This window comes from Pinus tabuliformis, chromosome 2_2 (assembly GCF_031772625.1).
Source record: "Pinus tabuliformis cultivar Carrire ecotype Pingquan chromosome 2_2, CPIR1, whole genome shotgun sequence".
In the NCBI taxonomy this organism is placed as follows: domain Eukaryota; kingdom Viridiplantae; phylum Streptophyta; class Pinopsida; order Pinales; family Pinaceae; genus Pinus; species Pinus tabuliformis.
Window position 1 is genome coordinate 918766569 of NC_142300.1, and position 25006 is coordinate 918791574.

General features: G+C 37.5%; 1 protein-coding gene across 1 annotated transcript; it reads left to right on the forward strand.

The window, feature by feature from the left end:
* Positions 1-5912: 5912 nt before the first annotated feature.
* On the forward strand, positions 5913-7514 carry LOC149196040 (putative xyloglucan galactosyltransferase GT17). Its single transcript, XM_089408129.1, has one exon. It carries the CDS (start codon positions 5913-5915, stop codon positions 7512-7514), a length of 1602 nt encoding a protein of 533 aa, XP_089264255.1.
* Positions 7515-25006: the final 17492 nt, after the last annotated feature.

Here is a 25006-nt window from a genome sequence, read left to right on the forward strand (position 1 = left end):
TTATTCAAGGAAATTTAACTCTTCTTCGTAATCGTCTTGTTTATGCACACACTTGAAATCAATGTTAGAATTAAAAATATTTGTAGAACCACATTGGTTCTTTTCCTTTTGCTCTGCAATGAGAGCTTTCTCTTGTTGCACTTCCAGCTTTCTTTCTGCCTTTGTCTCTATTTCCTCTTTGTTTGCTTCCCTCTTTGCCTCTTCCTCTGTCTTTGTCTTTGTATTTGTCTCTTTGTAATAGATCTGGTTAAAAATCCATGTAAAAATATATAAGGCCACGTGATGGGACATGTATTCCAAGCTGAATAGTGGGAGAAACATCCTAATGGGTGTTGATTTGGTTTATTATGGCTAAGGAAATTGGAAAAGGCAATGGCTAAAGATTTGGAAAGGCAAAATGGAATTTTTGGCACATTTATTTATGAAAATAATGGAAAATAGGAGAAAAGGAAGGTGAAAGGTCACAGGTTGCATGCGAGGAGGAAAATGAAGGAAAATAATGGAAAATGAAGAAAATAGAGGCCTCATTGATAAAAAGGCTTATGAGGATCAGTTGGTAACCTTTTGCCAGTTCAGTTTTCGAGCTCTCTCATTATTCTCTCTCTCTCTCTCTCATACTCTTGGAGACTTAGATTTTTCTTGGGCAACTCTTAGAGGGTGTGGCATACTTGGATTCTTGGAGCAAGAAGGCAAAGGAAGAGGAGGAAAGCACAAGAAGGCATCATAATCAGCAACTACATCATATTTTCTTGCAGGTACCAAGTTGCATGTATGATTTCTTCACTAGTTTTGGCATGTATGGCATATGCTTGTGGATTCTTGGTCATGATTTGTTATTGGCATGGAGGATTGCTTGGATTGATAGTGGATTGCCTAACCTTGTCAATTCCTGGATAGCCTGGAGATTGTGGGTTTATTTTCATTGTTTTGTTTCTAGTTGGTTCTCATGTTCCTTAGCTTAGGTTGAGTTATTAGTTCCTTGAGCCTTGGTTGGTCAAACACGCTTGAAGCCCTGTAACGACTTGGGTTGAGTTACTAGTCTTGGAGCCTTGGTTGGACAAATGCTCTGGAAGCCCTGTAACAACTTGGTTTGAGTTACTCGTCTCGTAGCCTTGGTTGGACAAATGCTCTCGAGCACTTGGTAGGTTGAGTTACTAGTCCTAGAGCCTTGGTTAGACAAATTCTCTGGAGCCCAGAAATAGTTTTGGGTTGAGTTACTAGTCATGGAGCCTTGGTTGGACAAATTCTCTTGAGCCCAACGACAACTGTGGGTTGAGTTACTAGTCCTGGAAGCTGGTTTGGAACAAACGCTCTAAAGCCTTGGATGAATGGGATAGAGACCGATCAGATGATGGTTTTGTGATGTATGACTGTGAGGTGGAATCACTATTTGGTTCCATATACGCTTGTAACCACTATAATAGCTTGATTCAGGGAGGAGATTATCCTTATACCTCCATTTCTATTTGAAGTGGAAGCATTATAAAGGACAATAGGGCTTAGGGGAGATGCCTTCCTATGTAGACCAATAAAAATTATGGGGATAAAACCCATTTTAATATGATGGGTTAGGATTTCTGCGTCCTTGGTCTCCATTATATGGAATCGTTGTTGCTATGGTTTATTAAATCATTGTTTCTTCATGGATGTACAGTAGATATTGCTAGTACATTATACTATGGGCTCTCCAAGTGCATAGTTGACTATCTCTAGTTATGGAAGCCTTCTGGTCGTACCCAAGTGTGGACCATAGACAAAGGGACAGGCTCCACTAAAATCTTGAGGAATTCTGTAACAGGAGGAAAAGGAAAGACATGACGCTCCAATCGTAGGTCTAGTTCGGGTGTTGGCAAAGGGAGAGGGTGAGGCATGCGACACACTGGCTCCACCTGAGGCAGGGACCGTAGGCGAACCTCCAAAGTGAGCAGTGACGTTGCCCATGCTTCCCAAATTGGTACACACTCTCGGGCCAAAGAGATTATCAAAGATTGGGAAACTAAAATTCAAGTAGAACTAGATCCTAGCGAGAGAGACCTTTTGGCTGAGACAAATGCCATTATTCCCAACCCAAGTAATACCCGAAGCTATTGCACCCTATTTCCGTAAACCTTGCAAGTCTAATGGCTAATGCAAACATTATTGGTGAAGACCTTGATGCTTCCCTGACAGACAATCCAGGAATCATGGAGGAGCTACACGAAATTCACACGGAATTATAGTTTATCAAACACCAATTTTGGTAGCAAAACGTTCGGTTGGCCTACATAGAGAGACACATTCCATGTTTTCCACCGATAGAACAACTAGGCACCAACACCAGCGACCTTGCCCCAGTAGATTCATCTGTTGAATAGATCCCCCTAGATGCATTATACAACTTTTTTTATTCTCTAGAGTAGGATGATAAATAGTAGAGGTTATTAGGATAGTTTTGTTTATGTAGATTTGAAATATTCACTAAGACAATTTAAATTTTGGATTGTTTATAACTCAACCATATGGCCAATAGACCTAGTTTCCCACTCGGAAGGTTGAGACCATCTGGGCATGGATGCTCATCATGTATTTATCTACTGAATTTTGAAGGAATAGAAAGGCACCACCCCCATTTAAAAAAATAAATAAATTATAATTATAATTAATAATTAAGTTAGCTTAGATCCATCTTAACTTTGGATCTACCATGTGTTGATAGGGATCAAATCTCTTTCCACTCTAAAATAGGTTTGCAGCTGAAGAGATTTGATCCCTCTTAGTGCTTAGTAGATATGGAGTTAATATAACTCTTGACTAGTTGTGCTGATAGGCGCTCTTCAGCGCAATATGGTAGAGATGTTGTAATGTCCCATTAAACATTTTAAATTAGTCAAAAAACATAAAAATGAAAGTAAAATTAAAATAAAGAAATCATTATATTTATAATTAATTATGATTAATAATTAAATTAACCTAGATCCATCTTAACTCTAGATCTACCAAGCATAGAGAGGGATCAAATCCCTTGAAAACCTATTTTAAAGTCAAAAGATATTTGAACCCTCTCAATACTTGGTAGATCCATAGTTAAGATGGATCTAGATTGGTTTAATATGGACATAAAACTATTTTATTTATGTTTGAAAGTGAAATAATTTTTGTCATTAATATTTTCTTTTTGAATACCACATGTCATTAAGGAATTGGAATTATTTTTCCTTCATATTTAATTGTAAAATCAACCACCCTAGATCCATCTTAACACAATATCTATTAAGCACTAATATGGATCGAATCTCTAGAGACCTGTGCAAACCTCTTTTTTGAGTGCAAAACTGGAGAAATGGTTTTCACCTGAAGAGATTTGATCACTCTTAGCAGTTAATAGATCCAGAGTTGGAACTAGGTTCAAAATTTGTTGAACATCTAATTATTTTGATCATTTTAAATACGCTAAATATGTCTAATATTTATCTGGTCATTTTAATTTTGACTTTTCTCAGTTAGCTCAGTTTTTTGAGATGATAGAGGTTTTTATTAACTTGAATGATGAAATAAAAATTTTGAATGCAAAGCTACGATGTATAAGAATGTAGTCAATTACAAATAGTCTTCATTGTGATCAATCTCAAACAATTTTTTTGTATTGTTCTTATTTTCACACCTACTAGTTTTTCCACCTTTCTATATCGATCATATAAAAAGGGAAATTGAAATTGTAGATCATTCAAATTTTTAACTCGAGATATTGTAGTAAATGTCATATCTTATCTTTCTTACTCTCTAATATTATTAATAACTTTCTCCAAAGTCAATCATCGTGGCTTATCTAAGTGTTAAACCCCAAGTAATTTTCAATGGTAGTTGTTTTCTATTATCTCGTTTAAATGAAAAGTGACTAACAATGTTGAATAATGGATAGTGGGGATTATAAGAATGTTGTCAACTATAAAGAAAATTAGGATTATAAGAATGTAGTCAATTACAAATAGATTATAGTTTCAAGAAGCAAGCATTTTCAGGAACTGAATATTTTATTTAAGATGAAAATTCAAGTATTTTATTTATGGTTGAATTACTAAAATACATAAATTAATGCACGTTGTCAATAAATTTTTGTACATTGAAATTAATTCATATATTACAAGAAATTAAATAGGATTAGAAATCTACATCTACACTAAAATCAATGCATTTATTTCAATGAAAAACCAAAATATTCATGACTTTCTAAATCCAACTTAGTTTACCTTTTTTTAAATCCTTACTTCCTCTTCCTCTATGATTAATAATGCTAACATAATATAATAGTATATAATGTTTGTATTTCTCTATGTGCATCTCTTTCTTCTTCCCTCTCTCCCTCCCTATATATATATATATATATATATATATATATATATATATATATATATATATCCCCCTGTCATTTATATCTATATCTCCATGCATATATCATTCTTTGTCTCTCTAGCTCATCACTCCAAACACACACACGCACTCTCCATATTTATATATCTCTCCCTCCCTTCCTCTCTATATCTCTCTCTTTTTCGCACCCTCCCCCCTCCATCTACATCTCTATCTCCCTCTATATCTCCTTTTTCTCTATCTCACCCCCCAAACATACAAACACTCTCTCCATAGCTATTCATCTATCTCCTTCTATATCTCCTTCTTTTTCTCTATCTCACCCCCCAAACATACACACACTCCCTCCATATCTATTCATCTGTCTCTCCCTCCCTCTTCCTATCTCTTTCTCTCTCTCTCTCTTCCCTCCCGCTCTCTTCTCTCCCTCACTCTCTCTTCATCTCTCCCTTGTGACTCCCTCTCTCTCTCCACCTTTGTCTCTCTATGTATTTCTTCTTCCTTCCCTCTCTCCCCCACTCCAACCCCATCTCTCTCTCCTTCCCTCTCTTCTTCTTTCTCCCTTCCTCTTTCTTCCTTTCTCTCCTACCTCCCTCTCTATCTCCCCCCATCATTCTCTCTCTCTCTCCCTCTCCCTCTCTCCTTTGTCACTCCCCCTCTTTCTCTCTCCCTCCCCCCTCTTTCTCCTCTCCTTTCTCTTTGCCTCTCTCCCAACTCCCCCCTCTCTAAGCTCTCTCCGCCCTCCAGCGCTATCATCATCTCCCTCCCTCTCTTCTCTCTCCCCATCCATCTCTCTGTCTCCCTCTCTCTCTCTTCCCTCCTTCACTCTCGTGTCAAATTTATAACTCTAACTAAAAGTAGAAATAGAAATAGTGAAACCTAATGCGTAATTAGTTATTAAACCATTTATAACTCACCCTTTGTAAAAAGAAAAAGAAAATTATATTCGATTCAATTGTATTTCAACTATATAAACATATTTATTCATATAATCATTAGCAATAATCCATTTTTATTTAAATTTTTTGAAGTATATTATATTAATATTATATATATATAATAATAATAATTATTATAATAGATAATTTATTATTTATTATTATTTTATAATATATTATATCAAGAATGAGGAGTTCTATTTATGTCATGTCACATACACCATTTCATTCAGCGCATCTTCCCAATTCATTTATGCATATTCATGCTATTCATGCGTACTCATCAAGAGATTAATATAGAACAGGGTGTGATGGCGCATCACACATTTCCATTTCCTCCTCTGCAGTGTACTTTTCCTCTCGCGTTTGGGAAAAGTACGGGAAAATCGTTGAAGATTCGATTACTACTTCCAACTTTAACCACGGAATATTTTGTCGAAAGCCTTTTCTCGATAAAATACTCCATATTATTACAACTCTGTGGGGTTGCCCGTGACACTTCGTCTTTGTTCAAAAGAAAGATGGCAGGTCACAAAGCTGTAACGCATATCGAGAATAACAAATTCCGCAGAATTTGTAGAAGGACACAGAGGCATGCCACTGTAAGTATCTGCATTGCAAGGAAGCATGGCGAAGCAGGAATCTCACAAGATATTCTACTTCGTTTTCCTATGCACTTTTCTTTGGTGGACTATTCTCTTGCCAGTCTTCTTCACCGACGGTACAGATCGATTTAGAAGTGCTTTACAGACAACGAATCGGCCGCAATTCAGCCTCTTCAACGATGTACACGCACTGACAGAGGTTACCAACAAACCCTCGGTCGATACGGATCAAACCATGGTGATTTCGACATTGCAGCAATTCGGATCCGGATCGAATGAATTCAAAGGTACTAAACATGAAAATTTGTTGGCAGAAGACTGCAATGGCAGGTATGTTTATCTGTACAATCTACCCTCAAAATTCAATAAACTTTTGTTGAGAGAATGCCAGAATTTGAGCATGTGGACGAATATGTGCCCGCATATAGCCAATTCAGGGCTCGGCCAGCCATTATTGCAGCTGGGGGAGGAGCTAGGCGGCCGTCAGGCAGACGCTGAGGCTGCAGGATCATCATGGTTTGCTACCAATCAGTTTACGGCGGAAGTGATTTTTCACGAGAGAATGAGGCGCTACCGATGCCTCACTCCGGATCCTTCTAAAGCAACGCTGTTTTACGTTCCTTTCTATGCAGGGTTCGATATGTCCACGCACGCTGGAGATCAGAATTTGATGGTGAGGGATCGCGCCGGGATCGAACTAGTGGAGTTTCTGAGAAGGAAAGAGCAGTGGAAGAAAAGAGGGGGAAGAGATCATTTTATAGTAATGGGACGGATTGCTTGGGATTTTCTGAGAGAGCGAGATAGCCAGAGTGCGTGGGGCAATAAGCTTTTGCTTCTGCCTGAGGTGAAGAACATGTCGAGTATTGTAATCGAAGGCCACCCGTGGCGCAAGAACCAGTACGGGATCCCATATCCTTCCTATTTCCATCCCGGGACGCGGTCAGAGATGGAGCGGTGGCAGAAGAGAATGAAATCGAAGAGAAGACGAATCCTCTTCTCCTTCGCAGGCGCCCCTCGCCCCGGACTCGATAAGGCGTCAATCAGAGGCAACATCTTGAACCAATGCTCTTTGTCTCAACGCTGTAAGATGCTGAGATGCCAGCAAGGGCCAAGCATCTGCCACAACCCCAACGAAGTGATGCGACTCTTCACCGACTCCGTTTTCTGCCTACAACCCCAGGGGGATTCCTTCACGCGGCGTTCTATTTTTGACTCTATGCTTGCAGGTTGCATACCGGTTTTTTTCACAGAGCATTCGGCGTACACGCAGTACAAATGGCATTTGCCCCACAATCGAAGCTCGTATTCGGTATATATTCCAGAAGAGAGCGTGCAGGGCACTGCCAATCTGAGCATCGAGCAACATCTACTGTCGTTGAGTACTGATGAAGTAGAGAAGATGCGAAGGGAAGTAATTGGGTTGATTCCTTCCCTAACATACGCAGATCCTCGTCACTCAAATGTAGGCTACGCAGATTCTTTCGACCTAGCGCTTGAAGGCCTCTTCAAAAAAATTGCAGAGGAAGAAGATGAGACTAAACTGGAACATCTCGCCTCCCTGACAACCCTAAGCAGACGGAGAAACAATGTGCGGCGAAAGGGCAGACATGTGAAACCCATCTAAACCCAACGACTGTCGCTCGCTCCGGCAATTTGATGGAATCCGCCATGGTTTCAGTAATGGAAATATAATTTTTCCAAATGTTTATCTTAGCATTGAAGGAAGTAAGCTCTGAAAAAAACCAGATTTGTTTTGTTAGTGGATTACATGTTGTAAAGTAAGATGATGTCAAAAACGTTCCAATCAGCATTATATTCTCCCAGCCAATTATTTCCCAAGCCAATTATTATCCAGTTATTCGATGACCACTTTTATCGATTTAGATAATTAAAGTTAAAGTTAACTGATTTATTCTGAACTGAGTATTTTGTTTTAATGATACATGCCATCAGTGTTTTTTATTTGAATTTCGATTAAAAATGTTCACATAAATCATTTTAAATTGAAAAGAGTTTTTCATTAAATTGAAAAGAGTTTTTCAAATGCGTTGAACGGGAATGTGTAATGCGTTGAACGTATGGAGGAAGGTTGTAAAGCCTCATTGCGTGTTGAGCGAGGATTTGTTTTGCAGTGGTTTATGCACGTATTCACTTTTCACTTGTGGCTTATAATTTGGTCAAATGTTTAGCATGTGACCATCTATTGTGTTAAGGGATGTTTAGCATGTGACCATCCTATTTGTGTTAAGGGGACGTTTTCCAAGGTAAAAAATGTTTATGTTTTTTTGGTAAATATTTTGATTTAGTTAAATTATATTAGGATAGATTTATCATAATTATTTATTTAATATGGTTTAAAAGATTAAATTTTTTTAGACGTTAATTTATTTTAGAGTGAAAAAAACAATGTGTAATTTTTTTATTCTTTAAATTGTATTTTTAAATGTTATAGAGATTATATAACATGTATATTGAGTTATTTTATCAGCACACATTAAATTTGTTTTCTTGTTATTAATATATTTTTAAATATACGTTAAGATTAATTCATTTTAAAATAATTTACTCATGACCTATTGGATATTTTATTATATACAATATTAAAATATTTTCTTTTAATATTATGTATATAATTGATATCACATGTCAAAATATTTTTGAAAAGTATAACATTTGAACACACACACATATATATACTTTAGATTAAATTATATTAAGTTATATGGACAACTAATTAAAAATGCATAACATATTTTTTATTATAGTCCATGTTGCTTTTCTATTTAGAGAATATTTTATTTTTATTTTAATATGGATGAACAAACTTACATATCGCATGCATACTTGTATCAACACACATTAAACGAGTGTTCTTGTTATTAATATATTTTTAAATATACATCAATATTAATTCATATTAAAATATTGTATTCATGAGTTATTGGATATTTTATTGTATACAACAATAAGTATTTTCTTTAGATATTTTTTTCCTATATATAGATATATTTGAAGTTGATATCACATGTTAACTTTCGTTTAAAAAGTATAGGATTCAAAAATCTCACTCACATATTTTTTTAATTTTTTACTTCTAAATACTTTACATGAAATTATATTAGGTCATATGGACAGCTAATTAAATATGCATAGCATATGTTTTTTTTCTCTTTTATTATAGTCCACATTAGTTTTCTATTTAGAGAATAATTTATTTTCATTTTAAGACAAACAAACATACTTAGATATCGTCTTCACACTGGGTTGTAGAACCCGCATAGATCCATCTTAAATATAGATCTAACATGAGCCAATAGGGATCAATTTTTTTCAACTTCAACCATATAATTTTATTTATTTATTATATATACATAAAAAAGTTATTATAACTACAAACTTGCACATATTACTCATACTGGGCTATAGAATGAACCTCTCAGCTCAATAAAAATAAAATAATATAAGAAATTATTAATTGTTAATAATTAAAATAATTTAGATTTATTTTAATTTCAGATTTATCAATTATCAAGAGGGATCAAATCTCTCAACTTGAAAATTTTCCTTTAAGTTTTCACTCAAAAAAATATTTGCACTTTGATAGATTGGATCTTCTCCACACTTGATAGATCCCAAGTTAAGGTGGATCTAGGTTGGTTTTATTCCATTACATATTTTCCTATTAATTGAATGAGAAGGTGGTGTATTTTTACAAGTGATATAGGTTGATTTTAATTTTATATTTAAATTAATAGATTTGTTTAGATGTAAATTTCTTGTTGAATGTAATTTCGATTTTAATTATGTTCATAGGCATGCTTATTTTGGAATAGAGCTTCGAGATTTTTCATTTAATAATGAATAATTATTGGATGGATGGTAGGTATTTAATCACTATAAAATATTTTAGAATATTTTTAGTAATATACACAAATCAAAAGTTGATATTTATTCCAAGTAGTTATGTTTTTTTTGACAATTTAATTGAATTTATTAACTAAAAAATGTCATATGAACAAGTGCTATATAAGATGAGTTATGTTTTTTTGGGCATGTGGTATTGATGAGCCATGTTATTGTAATAAAACCTATTTACAAATTAAGAATATTCATGATAAAGTGGAGGTGAATCTCCATGGTTAACAATCTTACTACATGTTTTTTTTTTAAATGTATATATGTTTATGCCTCTCAAGCCATATCGTCGGCTCTACAACTAGAAGAACTGGAAGAAAGAGGATGGATAGGTCAATTTATGGGGTTATGGTCTTCCCCCACTCGATCATATCATGGGCGGAAAAGAATGAAAAGCCCTTAGTCAAAAGAGAGATTTCCTCCTTTTGTGGGAAAGGGTTTTAACCTTTTACTTTCAAAATAAGGCTTATCGAGATCTGATCTTTTGAAGTGGGTTGTCCTTGATGGGAGCCTAGGTGTGTATCTAGATTGTTGCCTTGGGTTCAACCCAGACAATGATATGCCTTTTGTTATTCATGTTTGGGTCAAGCTTCATCCTTTACCCCTACACTATTAGAATGACACAACATTCAGAAGCATAGGCAACAACCTTGGGAATTACATAGATCGTGTTGAACCCCATGAGATATTTTTCTCTTATGATTGGATCTATGTCGATGTGGATCTAGGAAATGGACTACCAATAGCATCAATTTAAACTTGGATAGCTCGTGTTAAAAATTCAACAAGAAAATCATGATTTAATTTTGTCCTTGAATTAAATTATGAATAAAATTGTAATTCCATATCACAAGATAACTTATACAAGTTAACGAAGTTAATTTAACTTAGTTGGCTTAGTTAATTCGAGTTGAGGGTCTAACTTGAGTCATGTAGAGCATCTCTTACTTTATAGGAGCCCTGCTTGAGTTTAGTTTGATTTGTAATTGACTAATTCAGTTTAACTGAGTTAAAGTCAATTAAACTAGTTCCAACTAATGGAGGAACTAGTAGGAGTTTAGACAGTAGGGCGTTGCCTCATGTGTTCAACCATTTAACTGATGATTCACTTCAATGCATGTCATATCTATGAGTTACCCAGTTGAGATTGGAGTTCAGGGGAAGTGAACTATAAGTTGTATAGTCATCTGAATTGTACAGGTGGTGCCTGCAGTTAGAGGAAGGCCTATGAGGATTGCACAATTCATATTGAGGAATTTCCCTAATTAATATGGGGCTAAATCCGAACTAAACATCACAAGAAAAGAGGGACTTCGGAAAGCCAAAATTTGGTTAAGACTTGGCCTAGGCCTGCCTAGGAAGCAATGAGACAAGTAGAGATAGTGTAGAGGTTGTTCAGGCTTGAGAAAAGCATTGTAATCTTCTCATATTTTGTGACTAATGCAATATACATATAGCAAGGGTTTTTATCTCTGGATTTCCCCGGGAAATCATTGTGTAATGTGTTGATTGAATTATTTATCTTGTATGATTTGTGATTTCTTGGTCGATTAATTGTTTCCGCTAATGAGATGAGTAGATTCAAGTCTTTTGTTTTAGAAAATTACATAAGTAGTTTGAATCTACAAGGAATTTCTACATAGTACTAGAGAAGAAATCACTCTATAAGATGAGAATACAAGTTTGTCTTTTGTAGGTGAAATCAAATTTGAAGTATCATTCTTTAGAGCCAACGGTATGTCGTTCTACAAATTGAGACTCGAATATGCCCTTGAGGGTAGTTCGAACTATATTGCTTGGAAGGATAGGATGAAGGCAATGTTGGAAGACAACGGGAAGAAGGAATTCATAGACAATGATATTCCTAAGCCTCCAAAAACAGATGCTCAAGATCTAGAAGAGTGGAGGAAATGTGTTGCAAAGGAGAGAAGGATCATACTATAAGGAGTTCAAGATCATATTTTCTCGAATATCCACAGGAAGGATACACCATATGCAATGTGGCAACCCTTGATCAACTTGTTTCAGAACAATAGTGACAATAGGAAGCTAGAACTAAAGGACAAGATTCAAAATATAAAGATGGAGAAGGGTGACACAATACCACAATACTTGAAAATATTCACCCAATGTCGGGATGATCTTGGAGGTGTTGGTATTATAGTTGTTGAAGATGATATGGTTATCCTAGCACTTCTAGGCCTTCCCAAGAGTTGGCACAACTACCAAGATTCGATAAATGGGAGAGAGCATATACCAAAGTGGGAGAATTTATGGCCCAACTTGGTGCAAGAAGAGATAAGGTGGAGCACCAGAGATGGAACCTCATCCAAGGATGATGATGAGAACTATGTCATATCTAGAAAGGCGAAGAAAGGGAAAGGAAATAAATTCCAATCTAAAGGAGATTCTAGTCAGGGCGATAATCAGAAGGACTTGTCGAACATTAAATGTTTTCACTATCATGAGCTGGGGCATTATGCCACAAAGTGTCCACACAATAAGGACGAAAAGAATCCCTTAGGAGGAGCGACAGGTTAAGCTATTTCTTCACAATTCAAGTTGGATTTCACCCTCATTGCTTGCATGGTGACATTGATGATGGGTAGTGTATGGTATCTGATAGTGGAGCCTCATTCCATATGTCTAGAAACAAAGAAATTTTCAGTGACTTGGAGGAGAAGGACCTCCACATGCACATAAAGATGGGAGATGATGGAAGGTATAGCGCGACTGACATTGGTATTGTTACATTTTAGAGGGAGCCTAGTTCTTTTCTCACATTAAAAGATGTCATGTATGTTTCAAGTTTGAAGAAGAATTTAGTTTCAGTTGCTATGTTGGAGGACCATGGCTACGATGTGATTTTTAGCAAAGGAAATACTTTCCTTCGTCACATAGCCTCAGGACAAGTGAAGTGAATCAAGGTTCGGGTGAAGAACCTCTACAAATTGGATGTAGAAGATTATGCAACATTGAGCACAAAAGTAGAGAAGGTGGAGATCCGAGACATCGATGAATTATGGCATAAAAGATTAGGCCATTGTCACCATGGAGCTTTGAAGATCATGCAACAGATTTCTACAGGACTTCCCAAGGGTGCACTAGAGCATAGAGATACATGCAAAGGATGTACATTGGGGAAGTACACCAAAGCCACCTTTCATTATAAGGACAATCAAGTGCAAGTGATCCTTGAAAGAGTTCACTCAAATGTGTTTGGACCATTCTCGATAGCCTCCATGGCCAAGCACAGGTATTATGTAGTCTTCTCTTTCTCTGTTTTTCTTCTCATGCCCCAACTATATCAAGGTATAAGGAGTTGGGCCTTGATCTAGTTGAACTAGGATCAACCTCGCAAAACTCAACGACCTCCCATGGCGAAGAAAACAAAGACAAGGGGGCAAGAGATCCTTTCAAAAGGTTGCTCGAGGAAGCCCTTGAGCGATAGAGGGACACGATGATGGATAAATTTGCCCAGATCCTTCAACAACTATCCACAGGTGATGCATCTTCATCTAGCAGCCACTCTAGAGGTGCCACTCCATTTAAGGTACAAGTTAACTTCGATATTCCCATATTTGAAGTCCTGATAGATGCAGATGTCGTAGATAAATGGTTAAATCTATTGGAAGGATATTTTTTAGTTCACGACTTTTCCAATCAGGAAAATATTATATTTTCACTTCTCAAATCTGCCCCACATGTCAAGGATTGGTGGGAAACCTAGTGTGAACAAAAGGACGAGCGTGAACCCTCACTATTTTTAGCTGCACCCACTTGGAATTCTTTCCGAGACACCATCAAGGAACAATATTACCCTGTCAGGAGCTATGAAGATAAATACATAAAGTGGACCACGCTAAGGGAGGGAAGCAACCAAGATGTGCTAGAGTTCAAAAATACTTTCCATACCCTTCACACAAAGTTGGGTATCAAGGATACTGAGTGGAATTTGGTGCTCAAGTACTGCGGTTGTCTACACAAGTACATCCAGGACGAGCTGGAGTTCCTGGACATTTCCTCACTTGGCACGACGTATCGATACATTGTAAAGATTGAGAAAAAGTTTAAATAGAAGAAGTAGGACTTTGGATTTGTGAATCCAAAGCAAGTAAAAGGCATCCCCAAACCACAAAAAAAGGGACCAAGCCAAGGCAAGGTTACCCAGGACAGCCCACTGAAGCCGCAAGTAAAGAACAACAGCACAAAGACGAAGAAGGATACTGGAAAATGGTGTGAGTTCCATAAGAGCCCCACTCACAATACAGGTGAGTGTTTAGCCAAAAAGTCACTGGTGGCCACGCTGAAGGCTTCTGAATTAGATGTAGGTTACGACTCTAAATTAGAACCCTATAAGGGGACTGGCAAAGGGAAACAGATCATTGATGTGAAGCCCAGTGCCACCATGGCCACAACGAAGATCCAAAAAATTGAGCCAAAAGATCTAGAGGAGGGGGAACGCCTCTTCTACTCATAGATGTGGGTGAAGGGTTCTCCATTGCAGTTCATTATTGACAGCGGGAGCCAAAAGAACCTCATTTCAACAGAAGTTGTGAAGTGTTTGGGCCTAAAGACTATAACAAATCCATAGTTGTACACCATCGGGTGGCTTCACCATGGATGAGACCTTCGCGTCAACCAACAGTGTTGCCTTCCCTACAACATCAAGCCCTTCACGGATGAGGTACTGTGTGACGTTGCTCCTCTTGAATTTTCTGATGTATTGTTAGGACAACCATACTTGTGGAAGTGACATGCTATATATGAGTCTAGACCTTGATCTGTGATTATTATTTTGGCTAATAAATTGTACAAGATACTAGAGGTAGCCTTGCCTACTGCCATGTCTTTGATCACTACAAAGAAATGCAGTAAGATCATTTCCCAAACCAGGAATTTTGTTTCCTTATGATTCGCCCCCAAGGAAAGAAGAAGGTTGTGGCCACGACTTCTAGGCAGGGCTCCTCTGCATAGCAGCAGTAGATGGACAAGGTCGTGGAGGAGTACAGGGATATTTTCACCTCACCCACAGGGGTACCTCTGCATTGTCACATCAAGCACTCCATCGATCTGACCCTAGGCGTGCCGCTTCCCAATGGTCTAATGTGTTGACACTCTGTTATGGAGAACGATGAGATTAAGAGGCAGAGTCAAGAATTACTGCAGAAAGGGATGATTAGGCCAAGATCATCACCCTGTGGGAGCTCGATTGTATTGGTATAGAAGAAGGATGGGACCTGGAGGCTCTATATCAGCTATTGGGTGTTGAACAAGATCACTGTCCAGAATAGGTACCCAATCCCACGGATTGATGACCTTCTAGACCAACTCAAGGGGGCCAAATATTTCAGCAAGATTGACTTGAAGTCAGGTTATCAAAAGGTTCGTATCGAACCCTTCGATGTGTGGAAGACTGCTTTCAAATCCAAGGATGGCCTTTTCGAATGGTTGGTCATGCTTTTCAGAGCGACGAACACCCCTGCAACCTTCATGAGACTTATGAATGACATCTTGAGGCCCTCACCAATGCATTCATGGTGGTGTATATAGATGACATCTTGATCTTCAATAGGAGTTTGGAAGAGCACCTCCACCATATTCGACATGTCCTTCAATCCCTTCGACAACACAAGTTGTGTGCTAACTTGGAGAAATGCACCTTTGGCCTCACCTAGGTTCAATATCTGAGGTACATCATTGGTGAGAAAGGTGTACATGTCGACCCATCTAATATACAAGTCATTCGGGATTGGCCAGCCCCAAACACTCTAACAGAGCTCCGCAGTTGTTTGGGTCATGCCAATTTTTAACCTAGGTTCGTGTTGGGTTTCTCTCATATCACTTGGCCTTTAATTCAAGTCACCAAGGGCGGAATGAAAAATAATTTCTTTTGGTCAAAAACCCAATAGTGAGTGTTCTACAAGTTGAAGAATCACCTTTGTTCTGCACCAATGCTCACATTACCAGACTTGCAACAACCATTTGAGATTAAGACAGATGCCTTCGACTATGCTATTGGTGTGGTTCTTACTCAACATGGGCATCCAATGGCTTACCACAGTGAGACACTTTTAGACACAGTCTGAAACTACCCCACTTACGACAAAGAAATGTATTCCATTGTGTAGGCCTGCCGTCAATGGAAGCATTATATTTTGGGGAAGGAAACGGTCATCCACAGAGACCATTGCCTCTATAGTTCATACAGACACAAGGGAAGTTGCAGAACGATCGCCATCAGAAATGGTCCACCTATCTGCAAAAGTTCCATTTGAACATTAAGTATAAGAAGGGAAGCACCAATAATGTCATTGATTGCCTTAGCCGACCATCAGTCATGGCACTAATCACTGTGCTCGAACCTTGTGGTCACGAGACATCAGGGTGGCTGCATCTTTATAAGAGCGATCGAAAATTCGACATCATATACCAGACACTCCTGGAAGGGAAGCCAGTTCAAAATTTTCACCTTCAGGATGCATTGTTATGCCACTTGGGACACATATGTGTTCCTTCAAGTGAGCATGCCAAGATGATTTGGGATGCGCACTACAGTTGGGTCGCTGGATATTTCGAAGTAGAGAAAACAGTGGCAGTATTGCAGAAGTATTTTTATTGGCCGAAACTTTGTCAGGATGTTGGGAAGTAAATTAGATCCTGCACCACCTACGCCATTTCCAAACCAACGATCAAGAAGCAAGGCCTATATACTCCTCTACGTACTCCTAGTCGGCCTTGGGGATCTATCTCCATGGATTATATGTTGGGGCTTCCTTCTACTAAGCACGACAACGATTACGCTTTCGTGGTCATCGATAGATTCTCTAAGATGGTCATCATGGCACCCTGCAAGAAGAGTATCACAATAGAGGCCACTACTAAGCTCTTCTTTGAACGAGTGTGGGTACACTTTGGGATCCCTTAGTCCATTATCTTAGATCAAGACAATAGATTCCTGAGTGCATTTTGGTCAAGTCTCTAGTCGATGCTGAATACAAAACTTACTAAGTCCACAACTTTCCATCCCCAAAATGATGGCAAAATAGATTTTGTCAACATGATGATCGTACACATTCTGCAAATGTACAATGTTAAGCATCCATGCACATGGGATAAAATTCTCCCATATATCCAACACAACTACAACAGAGCTCTCCACAACTCAATAGGCCATAACTGTAGGTTTTAACCCCGAACATAAATTAACTACATACGAATTCTAAAGACAAAAATAAACAATAGCGAGAGAATAACACATAAAAAAAATATACACAAAGATTTTCCCCTGGATCCCAAAATCGGGACTACTAGCTTGATTTTTCATTATTTTCTTTTCAATGTTACAATACATATTTATACATGCCGAAGCATCCAATACCATGGACTGAAAACCGCGCCCAAAACCATGCACAAAACCATATGTAGGTCTGCCCAACCTAATATAGGGTCCCAAAAATTTTACTGGGGTGCTGCCCCAGACCCCTCTACGCCCTGGACCCCATACAGGGGGACTACCCACCCCCCTCAAACCCCCTGTGACCTCCCCGCTGCACAATGAAGGGGGGGCTACACCCCCCCTCTAACCCCCTAGTTAACTAGGTTGATTGGTCATGGAAAAAATATAACACAACCCAACACCCTTTCAGGTAGGGCTGGGATTTCAACCATTATGCCCCATTGATTTGGCCACACCATTTGTCGCCACTCAAGTAGATTTCTCTCATGTGTAGTCCAAAGCTGAAAGGGCTAACAACTTCAGTGATCGCATTCAACACATCTGCCAACAGGTCCATGATATATTGGACAGAGCCAATGCTAAGTACAAGCAATGCCATGATCAACATCGAGTGCCGCACAAGTTCCATGTGGGCGACAAAGTTTGGCTACATTTACAGAAGGAGCACCTTGTTGGACCCCACCGCAAGCTTCATCCACTCCAATATGGGTCATACACCATCACCAAGGTTGTCGTTGAAAAAGCCTTCAAGCTCAACATCCCACCATTCCTTGGTCTGCACCCAGTGTTCAATGTAGATCGCCTTCGGCCATACTTTCTGCCATTGTTGGACACATCTGACATTACAAAACAACTAACACCAACAAAGCTCAACCCGGACTACATCGAATAGGGAACAATTGATCATATCATAGACACTTAGCAATAGAGGATACAACTATATCGAGTTGTCAAAGCAGGCCAACTCCTTCACCAGGGCAAGTGGTTCACCAGGGACCAGGTTCAATAGAAATTTCCTCACCTCATGGAGGTTGTGCACATAATGGGGACCATTTCTTCCTAAGGGGGGAGGAATGAACCAAGTTGATATTGGTGGCCACCCACCTATTCCACCTAGACCCCCCCATCAGTTTCATGTATTTCCTTAATTGTAGCATAATTAACTATTTTTGGTAGTTTTTTGGGTCGTGAACTTCCAGAGCCGTTTTGAGGCCCTAAACGATGATTTTTGGAAAAATTCATTTGGGAATTTCTAAGAAAATCATGTCAATAGTTGTAGTCCTCAGAGAGATCTTTCCAACGAGGTATCATGCACGTTAAACAAAGATAATATGACCAAGTTATGACCTCGGGAAGTTGGTTGCCCAACTAACTCCAATGGGGCCCATAAACTCTTGGTGTTACATTTTCTCGGGTTAGGGTTTTGGTTGTTTAGGGTTTTCTCTTATTTTTCACTAATAAAAATTCCCTTGAGCCTCATTGTATCTGAGTTCAAAGGCATGTAGCCACCACATCTCTTCTCAGAGATAAACTACCATCGTCTGAGTTCTCTTATTTCCATTTTGTTTGTAAGCATAGTTCAATATTTTTCTATTAATTAAATGAAGTGTTTTTCTGTTGCATCTCCATGTTTATGATTATATCTATAAGTTGTTGCATTCTCGTTTAAGTTCAGATAAGATTCCCAAGATGGAGATGTAATCCACGAAGATGGATTTCCTTTACACAACCTATATAAATTTATCTCTAAATAAAACGACTATTTATATTAGAAATAAGATATTTATTTATATGAAAAAACAATATAAATCTACATAGTTTATCCTATTTATCCCAAAAAAGATAAAAATTCAAAGAAAGATAAAATGAAAAGAAAATAAAATAAACAACTTAAAATATATATAATTCAATGATACATCTCGCCAATGTTACAACCCCTTCATTAGTAAACCAATTGATATGTGACAAAAATTGAAAATTGTGGAGCAGATGATTGCTCTTCTCAGTATTATGAATTAGTTAAATAAGATTGCATTAGATACATCAACAATAAATGATTGTAGTGAGACTGACTTAAATTGAACTAACTCAAACTGAACTAGGACACATGGATGGATGGTCTTGACACCTAGCAAGAGCTTGCAATTAGATTCTCCAACACCCCCCCTTAATTACAACCACATAAAAATTTAATTAAGATGCATGTTGGTCTATGTCTCTACTAGGCTTACAATTTAAAAATTTGAGATCATCTGGATTTCATTTTCTCTTTCTTTTCTTCCAGATCCTATAGCCTCTATATTATTTCAACTTTTTCTTCTCTTTGTATCCTTGAAACTTTAGTTTCTTCATTTGCTGGTGCAGATCTTTGATTGTTCCAAGATGTGAATGCATATCATTTATCTCTTCAAAAATATGCTTTTATGTGGAATGTTGCCACATGTCATCTTTTGTAGTGTGCTTTTCATCATCAATCCACTGCAACATAAGATGAGAATAAAATTTTATCTCTTCAAAATTCCAATACCTGAAAATTTCAATGATGTGTTCATCATGCATTTTGTCTTCAACATTCTTTTTCACAGCTTCTATGCAAAGATTTTCAAGACGTGGTGTTGCAAGTCATTATTCAAGGAAATTTAACTCTTCTTCATAATCGTCTTGTTTACGCGCACACTTGAAATCAATGTTAGAATTAAAAATATTTGCAGAACCACATTGGTTCTTTTCCTTCTACTCTGCAATGAGAGCTTTCTCTTGTTGCACTTCTAGCTTTCTTTCTGCTTTTGTCTCTGTTTCCTCTTTGTTTGCTTCCCTCTTTGCCTCTTCCTCTATCTCTGTCTATGTATTTGTCTCTTTGTAATAGATCTAGTTAAAAATCCATGTAAAAATATATAAGGCCACATGATGGGACATGTATTCCAAGCTGAACAGTGGGAGAAACATCCTAATGGGTGTTGATTTGGTTTATTATGGCTAAGGAAATTGCCAAAGGCAATGGCTAAGGCTTTGGAAAGGCAAAATGGAATTTTTGGCACATTTATTTATGAAAATAATGGAAAATAGGAGAAAAGGAAGGTGAAAGGTCACAGGTTGCATGCAAGGAGGAAAATGAAGGAAAATAATGGAAAATGAAGAAAATAGAGGCCTCATTGATAAAAAGGCTTATGAGGATCAGTTGGAAACCTTTTTCCAATTCAATTTTTGAGCTCTCTCATTATTCTCTCTCTCGCTCATACTCTTGGAGACTCAGATTTTTCTTGAGGCACTTTTAGAGGGTGTGGCATACTTGGATTCTTGGAGAAAGAAGGCAAAGGAAGAGGAGGAAAGCACAAGAAGGCATCATAATCAGCACCTACATCATATTTTCCTACAGGTACCGAGTTGCATGTATGATTTCTTCACTAGTTTTGGCATGTATGGCATATGCATGTGGATTCTTGGTCATGATTTGTTATTGGCATGGAGGATTGCTTGGGTTGATAGTGGATTGCCTAGCCTTGTCAATTCCTGGATAGCCTGGAGATTGTGGGTTTATTTTCATTGTTTTGTTTTGGTTGGTTCTCATTTTCCTTAGCTTGGGTCGAGTTATTAGTTCCTCGAGGCTTGGTTGGTCAAACACTCTTGAAGCCCTGTAACGACTTGGGTTGAGTTACTAGTCTTGGAGCCTTGGTTGGACAAATGCTCTGGAAACCCTGTAACAACTTGGTTTGAGTTACTCATCTCGTAGCCTTGGTTGGAAAAATGCTCTCGAGCCCTTGGTAGGTTGAGTTACTAGTCCTAGAGCCTTGGTTAGACAAATTCTCTAGAGCCCAGAAATAGTTTTGGGTTGAGTTACTGGTCATGGAGACTTGGTTGGGAAAATTCTTTCGAGCCCAATGACAATTGTGGGTTGAGTTACTAGTCCCGGAAGTTGGGTTGGAACAAATGCTCTAGAGCCTTGGATGGATGAGATAGAGACTGATCAGATGATGGTTTTGTGATGTACGACTGTGAGGTGGAATCACTATTTGGTTCCATATACGCTTGTAACCACTATAATAGCTTGAGTCAGGGAGGAGATTATCCTTATACCTCCATTTCGATTTGAAGTGGAAGCATTATAAAGGACAATAGGGCTTAGGGGAGATGCCTTCCTATGTAGACCAATAGACATTATGGGGATAAAACCCATTTTAATAGGATGGGTCAGGATTTCTTCGTCGTTGGTCTCCATTATATGGAATCGTTGTTGCTATGGTTTATTAAATTATTGTTTCTTCGTGGATGTACAATAGATATTGCTAGTACATTATACTATGGGCTCTCCAAGTGCGTAGTTGACTGTCTCTATTTATGGAAGCCTTCTGATCACGCCGAAGTGTGGACCATAGACAAAGGGACTGGCTCCGCTAAAATCTTGAGAAATTCGTAACAAGAGGAAAAGGAAAGAAATGATGCTCCAATCGTAGGTCTAGTTCGGGTGTTGGCAAAGGGAGAGGGTAAGGCATGGGACACACTGGCTCCACCTGAGGTAGGGACCGTAGGCGAACCTCCAAAGTGAGTAGTGACGTTGCCCATGCTTCCCAAATTGGTACACACTCTCGGGCCAAAGAGACTATCAGAGATTGGGAAACTAAAATTCAAGTAGAACTGGATCCTAGCGAGAGAGACCTTTTGGCTGAGACAAATGCCATTATTCCCAACCTGAGTAATACCAGAAACTATTGCACCCTATTTTTGTAAACCTTTCAAGTCTAATGGCTAATGAAAACATTACTGGCGAAGACCCTGATGCTTCCCTGACACGCAATCCAGGAATCATGGAGGAGCTACACGAAATTCACACGGAATTACAGTTTTTCAAACACCAATTTTAGCAGAAAAATGTTTGGTTGGCCCACATAGAGAGACACATTCCATGTTTTCCACTGATAGAAAAACTAGGCACCAACACCAGCAACCTTGAACTAGTAGATTCATCTACTAAATAGACCCCCCTAGATGCATTATACAACTTTTTTTATTCTCTGGAGTAGGATGATAAATAGTAGAGGTTATTAGGATAGTTTTGTTTATGTAGATTTGAAATATTTACTAAGACAATTTAAATTTTGGATTGTTTATAACTCAACCATATGGCCAATAGACCTAGTTTCCCACTCGGAAGGTTGAGACCATCTAGGCATGGATGCTCATCATGTATTTATCTACTGAATTTTGAAGGAATAGAAAGGCACCACCCCCATTTAAAAAAATAAATAAATTATAATTATAATTAATAATTAAACTAGCTTAGATCCATCTTAACTTCGGATCTACCATGTGTTGATAGGGATCAAATCTCTTTCCACTCTAAAATAGATTTGCAGTTGAAGAGATTTGATCCCTCTTAGTGCTTAGTAGATATGGAGTTAATATAACTCTTGACTAGTTGTACTGATAGGCGCTCTTTAGCGCAATATGGTAGAGATGTTGTAATGTCCCATTAAACATTTTAAATTAGTCAAAAACATAAAAATGAAAGTAAAATTAAAATAAAGAAATCATTATATTTATAATTAATTATGATTAATAATTAAATTAACCTAGATCCATCTTAACTCTGGATCTACCAAGAGTAGAGAGGGATCAAATCCCTTGAGATGAAAACCTATTTTAAAGTCAAAAGATATTTGAACCCTCTCAATACTTGGTAGATCCATAGTTAAGATGGATCTAGATTGGTTTAATATGGACATCAAGCTATTTTATTTATGTTTGAAAGTGAAATACTTTTTTTCATTAATATTTTCTTTTTGAATACCACATGTCATTAAGGAATTGGAATTAGTTTTCCTTCATATTTAATTGTAAAATCAACCACCCTAGATCCATCTTAACATAATATCTATTAAGCGCTTATATGGATCGAATCTCTAGAGACCTGTGCAAACCTCTTTTTTGAGTGCAAAACTAGAGAAATGGTTTGCACCTGAAGAGATTTGATCATTCTTAGCAGTTAATAGACCAAAGTTGGAACTAGGTTCAAAATTTGTTGAACATCTAATTATTTTGATCATTTTAAATATGCTAAATCTGTCTAATATTTATCTGGTCATTTTAATTTTGAATTTTCTTAGTTAGCTCAGTTTTTTGAGATGATAGAGGTTTTTATTAACTTGAATGATGAAATAAAAATTTTGAATGCAAAGTTACAATGTATAAGAATGTAGTCAAATACAAATAGTCTTCATTGTGATCAATCTCAAACAATTCTTTTCTACTGTTCTTATTTTCACACCTGCTAGTTTTTCCACCTTTCTATATCGATCATACAAAAAGGGAAATTGAAATTTTAGATCATTCAAATTTTTAACTCGAGATATTGTAGTAAATGTCATATCTTATCTTTCTTACACTCTAATATTATTAATAACTTTCTCCAAAGTCAATCATCGTGGCTTATCTAATTGTTAAACCCCATGTAATTTTCAATCGTAGTTGTTTTCTATTATCTCGTTTAAATGAAAAGTGACTAACAATGTTGAATAATGGATAATGGGGATTATAAGAATGTTGTCAACTACAAAGAAAATTAGGATTATAAGAATGTAGTGAATTACAAATAGATTATAGTTTCAAGAAGCAAGCATTTTCGGGAACTAAATATTTTATTTAAGATGAAAATTCAAGTATTTTATTTATGGTTGAATTATTATAATACATAAATTAATGCACGTTGTCATTAATTTTTTGTACATTGAAATTAATTCATATAGTACAAGAAATTAAATAGGATTAGAAATCTACATCTACACTAAAATCAATGCATTTATTTCAATGAAAAACCAAAATGTTCATGACTTTCTAAATCCAACTTAGTTTACCTTTTATAAAATCCTTATTTCCTCTTCCTCTATGGTTAATAATGTCTAACATAATATAACAGTATATAATGTTTGTATTTGTCTATGTGCATCTCTTTCTTCTTCCCTCTCTCCCTCCCTATATATATATATATATATATCCCTGCCATTTATATCTATATCTCCATGCATCTATCATTCTTTGTCTCTCTAGCTCACCACTCCAAACACACACACACACACTCCATATTTATATATCTCTCCCTCCCTCCCTATCTATATCTCTCTCTTTTTCCCTCCCTCCCCCCTCCATCTACATATTTATCTCCCTCTATATCTCCTTTTTCTCTATCTCACCCCCCAAACATACAGACACTCTCCATATCTATTCATCTATCTCCCTCTATATCCCATTCTTTTTCTCTATCTCACCCCCCAGACATACACACACTCTCTCCATATCTATTCATATATCTCTCCCCCCCTCTTCCTATCCCTTTCTCTCTCTCTCTTCCCTTCCACTCTCTTCTCTCCCTCACTCTCTCTCCATCTCTCCCTTGTGACTCCCTCTCTCTCTCCACCTTTCTCTCTCTATGTATTTCTTCTTCCTTCCCTCTCTCCCCCACTCCAACCCCATCTCTCTCTCCTTCCCTCTCTTCTTCTCTCTCTCTTCCTTCCCCTTTCTTCCTTTCTCTCCCACCTCCCTCTCTCTCTCCCTCTCCCTCTCTCCTCTCTGTTTGTCTCTCCCCTCTTTCTCTCTCCCTCCCTCCTCTCTCTCCCCTCCTTTCTCTTTGCCTCTCTCTCCCAACCCCCCCTCTCTAAGCTTTCTCCGCCCTCCAGCTCTGTCATCATCTCCCTCCCTCTCTTTCCTCTCCCCCTCCATCTCTCTCTCTCCATCTATCTTTGTTCCCTCCTTCACTCTCCCTCCTTCACTCTCGTGCAAAATTTATAACTCTAACTAAAAGTTGAAATAGAAATCATGAAACCTAATGCCTAATTAATTATTGAACAATTTATAACTCGCCCTTTGTAAAAAAGAAAAGAAAAGAAAAGTATATTCCATTCAATTGTATTTTAAATATATAAACATATTTATTGATATAATCATCAGCAATAATCCATTTTTATTTAAAT

Bases quoted from the DNA above. Each gene is read 5' to 3' on its own strand.
- LOC149196040 (XM_089408129.1), top strand. From the start codon at position 5,913: ATGGCGAAGCAGGAATCTCACAAGATATTCTACTTCGTTTTCCTATGC.